Below are 13,084 nucleotides of genomic sequence, written 5' to 3' on the forward strand. Positions count from 1 at the left end.
ACAGATTTGTCATTTTTATCATTGATTGTCATTCCTTCAACACCACTTGGTAGTTTTTGAATATCACCATAATTGCAATGACCTAGGATCTCATGCCATGTCTGCATATTGTCACACGCTTTACACTGGTCATCATCACAATCATTGTTCACTGTGTTCAAATAGTACAGTCTGTTGTACACATGGATGTTGAATTGTGTACCATCTCTGTACTTCAGAACATTTTTACCTTTCGTGAAGATGACAGTGGCACCTCTGGTGGTTGCTACTTGCACAGAAAAGATGTCCTGTGGATATGTGGGGATGTACAACGCCTGTGTCAAGGTGGTTGTGTGGTGTTGCCCCCTGCTGTCGATCAGGATAACCTCAGCATCTCCTCTGCGCTCTGCCACTCCATTGCATCTCGTACCGTCAGCCAACTCCATGCAGTGTGTCTTTGACTGAAATCTGTCGTCGAACGTCGTGAACTTTGTGATGTCTGTGATGATGTGGGAAGTCGCTCCTGTGTCGACCATCAGACTTGTCTGCTTGACACGACGTCCTTGCTGAATCCCGGCATCACAGTCATCACTCGCTCGGAATGAATACTCGCTACCGCCGTCCTCCTCCGACACTCTGCACGCATCTCGCCGTTGCTGTCTCCTTCTGCAGGCAGCGTAACGGTGTGTGGAACTCCGACAGTGGTTACACCACTGCTGCTCGCTGCATATTTTAGCTAGGTGCCCCCTCACGCCGTATCTGTAGGACACCACATCACTGCTCCCAGCTCCTCGCCGGTCACCTGCACTCGTCCGTTGTACAGTCGGTTGCACCTGGGTCCTCATTACGTTGCCGCCCGATGCTGCTGCTCTGCACATCTTCTCAGTGTCCTCGAAACTCCTGAGCTTAGTCTTTAACTCGGAAAAGGGCACTGGCTCCTCACTTTGTGATACATGTATTGCAAATGGTTTGAAAGTATCTATTTAGCACCATAAATGATGGTGTAGAATCTAAACCGTCAACATGATCCAATCTTTAGATCATAAACAGGAAACATTGTTTTCTACAAAACTAAATTAAACTCCCAATAAATTATAATGTACCATTCATTTCACAGTGTATGGAAACAAAATGTAGGACTTTTAATGGTTACTGTGCTTCAGTCGTGTTGAGCTGCTAATAAAATGTCATCCTCCTGCTGCTTAGTAACGACACTGTTTAGAAACGACACGTTTTAGTTTTCTTTGTATTTTAAACCACAGTTTTAAACTGTCAACAACACATTGTGTTCTTCTGACCACTTTGTCTAGACGCCAGTTGGCTTAATGCTGCCCCCCACTGTTGGTCTCGGGTATGGTCCATTGTATGTGACCTTCCAGACCTGTAGACAAGAGAACATCCATCTAGCAGTGCATCGGTTAATCCAACTAATCAATTTAAATGTTTGTAAAACATAATTGATCATAATTCAACCGATTCATATCGATCCCTATGTTGGGCATGACATATAGCATAACGTGTCACGATACGATGCGTTTTGAGCTTGTAGATCAGCTATTTTCAAAGTCTTGCACGACACCATTGTGCAACATGGTAAAAACCAGACCTGATGTCAGTAATCAATTTGTTAATATACAAACAAACTTTTTTAGATCCATTTGAAAAGTAATCTATAGATGAATCGCTAAGAAAATCATGGATAGTTGCAGCTCTACATCCATCACAGCTTTCATCACTGCACAGTGATGCTGCACAGGTCTAACCACGTGTCATAGAAATGCAGGATGGATACAACATATACCAACAATGTTCCAAACAATTAAGAGTTTAGATATTGCATCAGAAAGAAACATGAAAACAATTCTGTAAAGGATCTACACCATGAATTTAAAAAAAAAATGTAATATTTAATATCATATTGTTTATGTCCCTCAAACGTTTTTCATAAGGTTTGAGCCTAAATCAAGCCTCAGATATACTCATTCAACTAACTTCTCTCTGGTTTATAAAGAACTTTCACCTGCAATACCACATTGTCCTGATTTGCACGTGGCGCTATTGAGCCTTTTTGTATACATGTTATCTCCTGGTTCTGTGTGGAAAAAGTTTTTTTTTTTTAAAGAAAAAGAAAAAAAAGAATCAGTTCAGAATCAGTTTGGTCTGTTTTGAGACCAATTTACATAAAACCCCAGATATGCTGTGAAAGCCCGAGTGCTCAAACTGGGGTATTTTTGGGGATAGAAGAGAGGTAGGAGAGACCAAAAACACACAAAAAAGGAAAAGTTCAAATTCATGGGTAACCGCCTTCCATTCCGACATCCCACTACTCCGACTACGTGGCTTCCGCGTGCGGTTAGGGTTAGGTATAGGGTTAGTAACCGTCGGAAAGGCAACATGTCGGAAAGCCAACATGTAACCAAATTCATGGTGTAGTCCCTTAAGATGGATCGATTGTAAAGGATGAATTGCACTGGGTCAGGCTGACCTAAATGGGGTAACTAATCATGAGATTTCATATTATTGTGTGACAAGTTGTAGGGAGACGAGAAGGTACAAAATCAGCCCCACAATCCTATGTTGTCAGTCCGGAATGCAGACATATTGGTAGCCTATATTGACAAATGTATACATACTTTTAGAGACATATTGTTGTTCCTTCCCATTTATTTTGTATACTTGTTCTTTTTTCCCATCTTCTATATTTCTCTTTTTAACTCTTTCTGTAACTGCAGCAGATGTTGAGAGCTTGTACTGTACACAAATATTTCATATTCTAATTAGTCTGATTAGACTTATAGCATAATAACTTAACATCGTGCACGTGTATATGTGTATTTGTGTGCGTGCCCGCTATATTGCTTTTCACAGAATTTCATTGTCATCCCATCACACTTTAATGATGTTATACAACTTAATAGCGATCATAGCCATTCCAATGCAATGCGAGTGCGGACTAGCTAACACCAACTCATTTCTCCTGAATCGCTTCCTTCCACACCCTCCTGTCTAACGTCACGGTCTTGAGCTCTGAAGTCTTGTCAGCTCAGCTGTCGTGCCGCAGTGTATCTATGTGTAGGTGGTACGCCTCTTTCCTGGGTTGGCTCCCACAGTGTCATTCCAGTAAGCGTAAGAATGACTGTCATAATTAATGAAAAAAAGATCATGCAAAGTTGCCACTCATTTAACTGATATTTAATAAGAAAACATATTTAAATGGTGCTCCATTGGGCAAGTAATGGAACACAGCAAAATTATATTAAATCATATTCTACCAAAGTTCTACCATATACAATGTATATTACATGGTTTACACATGGTCATGTATAATGTAATAATTTGACCACAGTAATGGCATCCTCTAGCTAAACATAAATCAACAATAATGGTTACTGCCAATGTAATACTTAAGACTAATTGTTGTAAGAATTTAAAAGCAGAAGACAGTCAACCTCTGGAAAAGTTGGGGAATGTCCCCAAAGGACATATCCTAATGAAGACCTCCGTTTAAGGAGCAACATAATTCTCCATAATCTCCATAATATTTTTTCTTGTCTATCCAATTCCCTGCCAACATACAGCTGTTTAATTTGATCCTCCCAGTAAACGTATTTATAGTGGAAAGTTTTATCCAGTGGTGTGAATTCACTGGTGTCTTTTCAGAGCACTTAATTGACTGGAAAAGAGTTGTCTCCAGTGTCGACACGCTGGTGTGTCTTCAGGTGACCTGACTGACTGAAACTCCTGTTACACCATTTAGAGTGGAATGTTTTTCTCCAGTGTGGATAAGCTGATGTGTCTTCAGGTTACTTGAGTCAGTGAAACTCTTGTCCCATGTTTAGAGTGGAATACATTGGATACACAGGACCTCAATGGAAACAAGCCCTGGGCTTATTAGGATTTAGCATTGTTTTGTTAAATCTGTACCACCGTCACATGCTTTTGCAAACTGTTTATTATGTATTCACTCAATCAATAAAGTGGTAATGTTTTTCTCCAGTGTGGACACGCTTCTGTCTATTCAGGTCATTTGATGGACTGAAACTCTTGTCATGATTTGTACAGGGGAAAGGTTTTTCTCCGGTGTGGATACGCTGAAGTGTCTTCAAGTGATATGAGTGACTGAACAGCAATGTTTACAGTGGAAAGGTTTTTCTTCGGTGTAGTAATGCTGGTGTCTCCTCAGGTCACCTATCATATTGAAACGTTTGTCACAATGTTTAGAGTGGAAACGTTAACCTCCAGTGGGGACACGTTGGTGTCTGTTAAACTCACCTGATTTATTTTCCTCCGGTGTGGGTACGCTGGTGTTTCTTCAGGTTAGATGACTGAATGAAACTCTTGTCACAATGTTTGCAGTGGAAAGGTTTTTCTCCAGTGTGGATAAACTGGTGTCGCTTCAGGTCAGATGACCCATTGAAACTCTTATCACAATGTTTGCAGTGGAAAAGTTTTTCTCCAGTGTGGACAAGCTGGTGTATCTTGAGATGATATGAACGGCTGAAACTCTTGTTACACAGTTTACACTGGAAAGGTTTTTCTCCAGTGTGGATACGCTGGTGTCGCTTCAGGTCAGATGAGTCATTGAAACTCTTATCACAATGTTTGCAGTGGAAAGGTTTTTCTCCGGTGTGGATACGCATATGTCGCTTAAGGTCACATGACTGAATGAAACTCTTGTCACAATGTTTGCAGTGGAAAGGTTTTTCTCCAGTGTGGACATGCTGGTGTATCTTCAAATTACGTGAATCTGTGAAACTCTTACCACAATGTTTGCAGTGGAAAGGTTTTTCCCCAGTGTGGATAAGCTGGTGTCGCTTCAGGTCAGATGACCAATTGAAACTCTTATCACAAGGTTTACAGTGGAAACGTTTTTCTCCAGTGTGTATACGATGGTGGGTTTTCAGGTGACTTGACTTTCGGAAACTCTTATCACAATGTTTGCAGTGGAAAGGTTTTTCTCCAGTGTGGACAAGCTGGTGTATCTTGAGATGATTTGAACGGCTGAAACTCTTGTTACACAGTTTACACTGGAAAGGTTTTTCCCCAGTGTGGATACGCTGGTGTTGCTTCAGGTCAGATGACTCATTGAAACTCTTATCACAATGTTTGCAGTGGAATGTTTTTTCTCCCGTGTGGGTACGCTGGTGTTTCTTCAGACTAGATGACTGAATGAAACTCTTGTCACAATGTTTGCAGTGGAAAGGTTTTTCTCCAGTGTGGATACGCTGGTGAGTTTTCAATTGACTTGAAGTATTTAAACTCTTACCACAATGTTCACATAGAAAAGGTTTTTCTCCAGTGTGGAGACGCTGGTGTGTCTTCAAGACCGATGACTGAGTGAAACTCATCTTACACAGTTTACAGTGGAAAGGTTTTTCTCCAGTGTGGACTCGCTGGTGTCGCTTTAGGTCAGATGGCTTATTGAAACTCTTATCACAATGTTTACAATGGAAAGGTTTTTCTCCAGTCTGGATACGCTGGTGCCTCTTGAGACGATATGAACAGCTGAAACTCTCATCACTGTCTTCAGTGACTTCAGTGTTAGATTCAAGCTCACCATCAACTTCAGAGCAGTGTGAAGAGATGTCTTCATCAACTTCACGTTTCACTGCTAATAATGTCAACATTGATCCAACAGGCTCCTCTGGTCTTTGAAGTAGCTCCTCCTGTTCCTTTCTAATCTGTGGAGGCTCTGGTTCCTCCTGGAGCAGACTGGGGCTCCTCTCCTGTTCAGGAGAAACCTCCTCTTCACACACAACCATGTGCTGGATGTCTAGGAGCAGAAAAATAACATGATAGTCAACACTGGATTCCTAAAATGTAAATCTATTTTTGTATCTTCTATGTTCCATGTACAAAGCTATTGCCTACTAAGACTGACCAAACAGTTACTAAATACAAATCTGTCTGTGTCGGGTGTGGACTGCATACTTGCAAAGAAAATAAATCCAAGGCACTCAGTCTTTGATGAAAAATATGTATTAAGGATTTATTTGGAGCAAGGCAACAATATGACCAACGCGTATCGACCTGAAAGGTCTTCATCGGGGTCTGTTTCTGGGGCTAATTTCACAAACCATTGTACCGATCAGCACCAAATGTCTTGTGCATGCTGCCAGTAGACCAAGCAAGTATTTTCCTAATCTAATATTATCTAATGTGCTGCAAGTCACGGTCATGTTTCAGTTTCTTACAGATTATTAAAGTGCAGCCTGTAAGTTTTCTAAAATGTAATTGTTAATGTATTGTTTATAACATAATTAATAATGCACTATTCGGCCATCCTCTTTGTCCAGATTCAACAGAGTAGCACTGCCCTCTAGTATCTAGCATAGGCTGATGGATCATAGCTGTTTGAAAGACTACTTGACACGTTTTAATATTTATTTGGAGTGTCCGCCCTGGGATTGGAGGGTCCAAGTTCAATCCCCCGGCCGGGCTATACCAAAGACTATAAAAATGGGACCCAACGTCTCCCTGCTTTAGCCTGCGTCTGTCAATCACAGGGACGCTGATTGGCTCTTCCACTTTTTGTTTTTTTGTAAAACACACACCCAGTGCTTGGGGGCAGACCACTCTGCAGAAGACATAATCATTATGTAGCTGCAGCTATAACTTGTAATTTAGTTTTCGCCAAGATTTATTTTATTTTGACAATCGGTCCAGAAGTTTTATGACAGCTTCCGGGGGGGCCGTTCAAAGTCCCTAGAAGGGTCTTTAACGTGCGTCAGGGGGTGAGGGATGTCTTGCGTTCTTTATGGACACATGCAAGCTCACGTTATATCAGTTGGAATTATGACGTTTAGGCGTCGTACACCTATTCATCCACTACATGGCAGTTGCGAGCTATTAAGTGTTTGGAAAAGTGTTCACATGTCCGCTTATTATAAGCGACTTTGGGCTTATTTTTCTGTAAAGTTGCTTGTAAACAAACATTGGTGGTTGCGGTTTTATTTGGGCTTGTTTCTAAAGTGTAGTTGCTTATTTGGGCCAATTATTATTTAAACCAGTGATTCTCAAATATATATTGTAGATCTGCTATTTTCATGTGATGTGGCCTAGTCGATTCTTTTGGGCTTGTTTTCATAGACCTGGTACCTTATTTCTCTCACAAAACCTGGGAACAGCGCTATGAAGCTAGCATTGTAGCATCTAGCCAAAACAACGCAATACAAGACACAAACTAGTCCACAAACTAGACAAAAACAATGGCTGTCTACAAAACGTGAGTTTCGACCCCTACTGCACTTATTTGTGTGTATGTTTAGGGAATGGCTGGGTTCATTTTGTCACGGACCGTGGATCGACGGGCCGGGTGTTGGTCTAAGTAATTAAGTACATTTACTCAAGTACTTCCACCAACGTGGGTCTTTTTTTGGAGAAAGAGGGCCCGAGGAAAACATGTTTCAGTTGTTGTTATTCTTTTAGGTTCCTGGACGCTTCATTCTCTTCACTGCAATATGCAGCCAGTGAGGTAATTTCATTTCTCAAGTGTGTTTTCTTTTTATGTGTTGTATATGCGTTACATGTTTGTCATTATAATCGTTGTTTATTTTTTGTCTTGTACAGTTTTGACGTGGGTGAATTGAGCCGAAAGAGTGCTTAATAAAAACCATCAGTGAGGAAACCATTTGACCTCGTTTGTGAAGGGAGTGACATATTATGTGAATCCCCACGACCAGGATGGTTTACCAGGCTTTCCCTGCTTGGCACTCAGACTGAAGGTTTGGACAGGGATAAGTCCCTGTGAAATATTCGCGTCTTGTCCAGGGGTTGTACTTCAGGGTTGTAGTTGCTTTTAAAGCCCAGACTCTCTGGAATCCCCTCCCTCTAGAGATCAGGCTCGCAGAGTCTGTGCACCGGTTCAAATCCCTCCTGAAAACTCACCTTTATAAAACTGCTTTTATTCCCCAAATGTTTTAACCTACTGTGTCCTACTGCACTGCTGCATAATGTTTTTTTCTTGTTGTTGTTGTTGTATTTTTTGGCTCCATCTCTGTTATGGTGTGTTTTTTGTGATTTTCTGTGAAGCACTTTGTGACTTTGTTTTGAAAGGTGCTATATAAATAAATCTTTATTAATATTATTACCCAGGGATTGACACTTAAGTCTCAGGCACTAGCCCGTCAGGCAAGTACAGGTCAAGTTCTACTTGACCAAAGATCATGCCCACTTGCCCGAAAAGTTAATCAAATTAATGTTAAATCCAATCGAAAACTGCCGAGTGGCGACAGTCACTTTGAAAGTGAATGAGCACAATTTCTAGTTGAAAAACGTTAGCATTATTTGTTCTTTCATCAATAACCAATAATATTTAATGAAGACGGTTGCTTCCCCATTCAAACGCACTTGCCCGTCGGGCAACCTGAAAGCAAACTCTGCTTGCCCAAAGGTTTTATTTACTTGCCACGGGCAGTCGTAGATGCTTTGGGTCTACGGCCACTCTGTAGAAAAATGTGGTGCAGTTTTTCTTTTGTATTGCAAATTTAATTATGCCTATGCATAATTATTGATTGTTTGATTGATTGATTGAATACTAAAATGTAAATAGCACGAAGGTACAGTGTAAGTGTCGGGGACACTTGCTGGTTTTAACTTCAATTATTTTTGGTTTGAAGTTGATTGTTATTTTGGGATACCTTTATTTTGACACTTCCTGTACATTGGGTTTACCTTTTATTTTGAAACGTCCTGTCACCGCACCGGCACGCACTTAAACCAGCTCGCTTCACACACCCCCATGCTTTCACACTCAGTCAGTGACGCCAGAGAGAGACGGCGTGTGTGTGTCCCTAGCAGAGCAACACGGTATGTTTGTTGGAAATGCCTCATACATTATTTCGGTAAATGTTGAACCCAGACATGTGTAGCTTCAGGGTACTGAGCAGTCTGCATTTTCAACACTGTGATCAGTGTTGACATGCAACTATTATGATGGGTGACGATGAATGACGGTTCCAGGTGGCATTCAAACAGCTTGTTAGCCCCTCGATAGCCGGAGCAAGGTATAGGATTGTTTGTTTTGGGTTTTCATTTGTTTTTTACTTTGGGCTTAATTACTTTTGTTTGTTTTGTTTGGGTCTATGATACTTTGGTTATGGTGCATTTTGCTTTATGTCTGCTTGGGTTTCTATGTTAAATGACTTTACTTATATTGAATTAATGAATTACAATCGACTATAATGTATTTTATTGTTGAATTATACTGAAGTGATTAATTCAAATGCACTGCTTTTATTGTTGGATAAAACTATGAAATATTTGATACGTTTGTAAAAGTATTTATTCTCTATTTTTTCATAGTTTTCACGGTGTTGATCCATGCTTCCAAGAAAAATAAAAACACCCGTTGAAACCAATCCACTTCATTCTTTACATCGAGGGCGCTTACATACAGTAAAACATTTAGGCCAAAAGGATAACACAAAAAATCCTGGGGACTTATAATATCCCATAATATCCAGGTATTATCATTGTCATGATGATATTTTTTGCCAGGATTATCATATAGTTAAAATACGTACTGGGGTGTGGGTGGTCTTCAGGTTCCTCCTGTTGAATAGAAATGTCCCTGGCTGAGTCTGGAGAGTTCATCTTCACCTGCAGTCTGGACTCCACACACTGGTCTGAAATGAACAAAATGAATCATGACTTTTAATGAAGACAGTGGTGTCAAGGATAACCATTTGCAGAATGTAAAGGCAAAATGGCCTACGCCAACTGATGGATATTTTTATATTAATCATTTGTCTAGTGCCATAACTGGCCCAATGCCAATGTATAAAATGTCTAAATATGCCATCATATCCTATTTTAGCGTGTCACTGATTATCTCTGGAGGAATACAATAACAGCTCATTGGAGTTAACTTGACCATCTATGACAAAGCAACAACACCTCCAGCGACGCCGGTCAGAGCTGAGGTCAACGTGTTGTTTGAGACATTTAGTTTGTCCAACAAAAACTGTCACACCATCAGCTTGCCATCTTCTCTCTCAACCTACGAGCAGGCTCCTCATGGCCAGCTGTCATCGTCAGAGCTGATAACAACTTCATTTGTGTATAACTATTGTGATCATTGACTGTTTAGTCAGAGAGATATTTTGCTGTACGGTGCCTTGTGTATTGATTCTCCCTCTTAATACAATGTCAACTTTTTAATTTGAGAACTAGCCTGTGTCTGTCTTTGATTTCGCCTCATCCTTTTTACACTGGGTTTTAATTAACATAGAGCAGGATTTACGACCCTTATCAGCTCTACTATCAGCTCCATCACCAACTTTACAAAATATTAATCTTGGGTTCAAAGATTGTGGGATTTATATATTAGGGAAGAAATCATACTTAATTTAAACATTACACAAGGGAAATAAATGTATTAAAAGATGGACTCCTGCAATGCAAATAATGGTCTAAAGTAAATAAGGTGAAAGTTGCCATTCTCTTTTTATTTTTTCTGCTGCCATGCATTCCATCCTTCTACACCACCAGCAATTAGCAGCCCCAACCTTGTGTGAAATGTAACTATTTTGACTTGACAGCGGCGCTAGGAGATAGGTCATGGGGACACTCGGTTAGGGTTCATCTTCCAGGGAACATGCCTACGCAGAGCCAGTTACATAGCTATCTGTCCATCCGACTTTGAGACATCTTGTGTGCGAGTGGCCTAAAGGCGGAGCATTTGGGCACCAGAAACAGAAAGATTGATCCTTGCTGGCTGCATTAAAGCAGTGGTTCTCAAACTTTTTCAGGTCAAGTACCCCTAAATGAATGCGGATTTGGCCACGGACCCCCATCTGAAAAGATTTTCAGATGTGCTGTTAAAAATGTAAAAAATTATTCAAACATTTTCAAAGAATGTCACGATATTTTTTTAAGTAACCAATGTATGTAGGGCCCTGGGGGTCCCCGGACCCCACTTTAAGAACCCCTGCATTGGACCACAGACCACCATAACTCTGAGAGTGTACAAATGGAACCAAATGGACCCGTAAGGGTCCATTTGGTTCCATTTGTTCACTCTCAGAGTTACAGAAACATAAGGGTCCATTTGGTTCCATTTGTTCACTTTTGGCTCCATTTGATCTCGTCTCCCCTAGAAAACCCAAATAACCCGAAAAGGTGTCATTGCGTGCTTAATGTCCTCAACGTCACGCATCCATCAAGCTTTGAACTGAGCCGATTGGACCTTCCGTTCCAGAGATAATGGCCAAAACATCTTGAAAATGGCCAGTTTCACCGGTTTTCGATCGCCGATTGGGGGGGGGGGGGGGGGGGGGAGGGGCAAGAACTTTGAGAACCATGGCATTAAAGGACTATTTACTGTGACTGTGGACAGTGGAAAAGGCCACATGACCAGAAACAATCATCCAGATTATGGATGTGTATAACTGACCAATCACTAAATAAAACATTCTACTGTTGAATAATAATGGTAACACTACAGATTCCTACCGCTACCAACTTCCCCTACTTTTTCTGTAAATACATATTTTTCTGCTTCTGGAGCTTTTACCTTCTACCGTAATGTAATGTATGTAGGTTATTTCTTACTTATGAGTTGAGTACAATGCACCACAATGGAAACAAGCCCCCCGGAGCTTTTTGTGTTATTATTTTCTGACTGTACTACATCTACTGTAATAGAAATCTCGTTAATAAAGTAATCAATCAATCAATAAAACTCTTCATTATTTAGCTGTAAATTTCTTTGTTATAAAATAACAACAGAGGAAAAGAGACAAGTTATATCTTTGTTATAAGAAAGTTACTATAAGTGTAACTACCTGTAAATATAACAGTACATACCTATCCTGTACAACTTTACTACAGGTTGTAATTAAAACAGTACATACCTATCCTGTACAACTTTACTACAGGTTGCAGCATTGCATCAAACAGTCCATGTCTCTGGTCCATCTCTCTCTGTTCCTCTGACCATGTTAATGATCTTTTGGAGGCCATCTCTCTTGATAGCGTAGATCTGTCCCTGTGGTGCTCTGTGGAAATCATCGACAGAATAAAACATTGTTATCATTCATCAACCTCACATTTAATCAAATTAAACTATTGGAGAGTGCTGACATACGGTGTAAAAAGCTTTAATCCACTATATAGACATAAAATGCCTCCATTACAATCTCAGTTTTAAATATAGTTTAAAAACTTTTTTTTTCTTCTTTTCTTTTTTTTTTACACTACAAGACTGTCTGACACACTCTCACACAACAAGACTTGTAGGCCAGAATTAAAGTATTTCTGAGTTTCGCAAATGCCACTCTAGCGATCAGTTCAACGCTGAATACGTCATAAACCGGGGTGCTCCTTCCATTCCGACATCTCGCCACTCCGACTAGTGGCTTCCGCGTGCGGTTAGGGTTAGGGTTAGGGTTAGGTATAGGGTTCGTTAACGTCGGAAAGGCGAAACGCACCCCATAAACCGTACTGATGAGCTAATAAAACTATACCGATTAACCTATACTGCCTCCCCCTGGTCAGCCGGGGCGCCTGATGGAGGAGAAGGGAACTGGTTGGAATAACGTGTTCCTTCCACGCGCTATGTCCAACCAGGGAAACTCCCCCCTGTCGGGTGATAAGAAGCGGCCTGCTTGCTCCTCATGCATTGAAGGAGGCATGAGCTTCAGCTTGGGCTCTCCCTAGGCTGGCAGAGGGTAGGTAGTGCCCAGGATTACATAGGCAATTGGCACTGGGTGAAAAAATGTGGGTTACAAAATCGTGGGGTAAAAATTATTAAGAAAAAAAAAAAAAGACTATACCGATTAATAATATTATATTATATTATATTTGACCTCTGTGATAGGAGTGATCAAAGTAGGGGCTGCTCAACTACAATTTTATTTTAACTATGGCTTCCAAAAAATGGGAGAACACAACACAAAACACACACACCCAGTGTGTGTGTGTGTGTGTGTGTGTGTGTGTGTGTGTGTGTGTGTGTGTGTGTGTGTGTGTGTGTGTGTGTGTGTGTGTGTGTGTGTGTGCCCCAGCCAGTGAAGGTAATTAAGCTGTACACACACACACACACACACACACACACACAGTTTAGCGGCAGGCTAACGACGTGGCATTTCACTCACTAGCTTAG

At 40.8% G+C, this 13,084-nt stretch overlaps 1 protein-coding gene across 1 annotated transcript; it reads right to left on the reverse strand.

Annotated features, from left to right (window-relative positions):
- Nucleotides 1-3,342: 3,342 nt before the first annotated feature.
- On the reverse strand, nucleotides 3,343-11,934 carry LOC311053010 (uncharacterized protein). The gene is made up of 3 exons (XM_084068359.1): nucleotides 11,835-11,934; nucleotides 9,504-9,605; nucleotides 3,343-5,752 (listed from the first exon to the last, which is right to left on the reverse strand). The coding sequence occupies exons 1-3, from the start codon at nucleotides 11,896-11,898 to the stop codon at nucleotides 4,257-4,259; spliced, it is 1,662 nt and encodes a 553-aa protein (XP_083924485.1). The 5' UTR covers nucleotides 11,899-11,934; the 3' UTR covers nucleotides 3,343-4,256.
- Between the last annotated feature and the right edge of the window lie 1,150 nt (nucleotides 11,935-13,084).

The sequence above is a fragment of the Gymnoscopelus microlampas genome, assembly GCF_963454915.1.
Source record: "Gymnoscopelus microlampas genome assembly, chromosome: 10".
Classification (NCBI taxonomy): domain Eukaryota; kingdom Metazoa; phylum Chordata; class Actinopteri; order Myctophiformes; family Myctophidae; genus Gymnoscopelus; species Gymnoscopelus microlampas.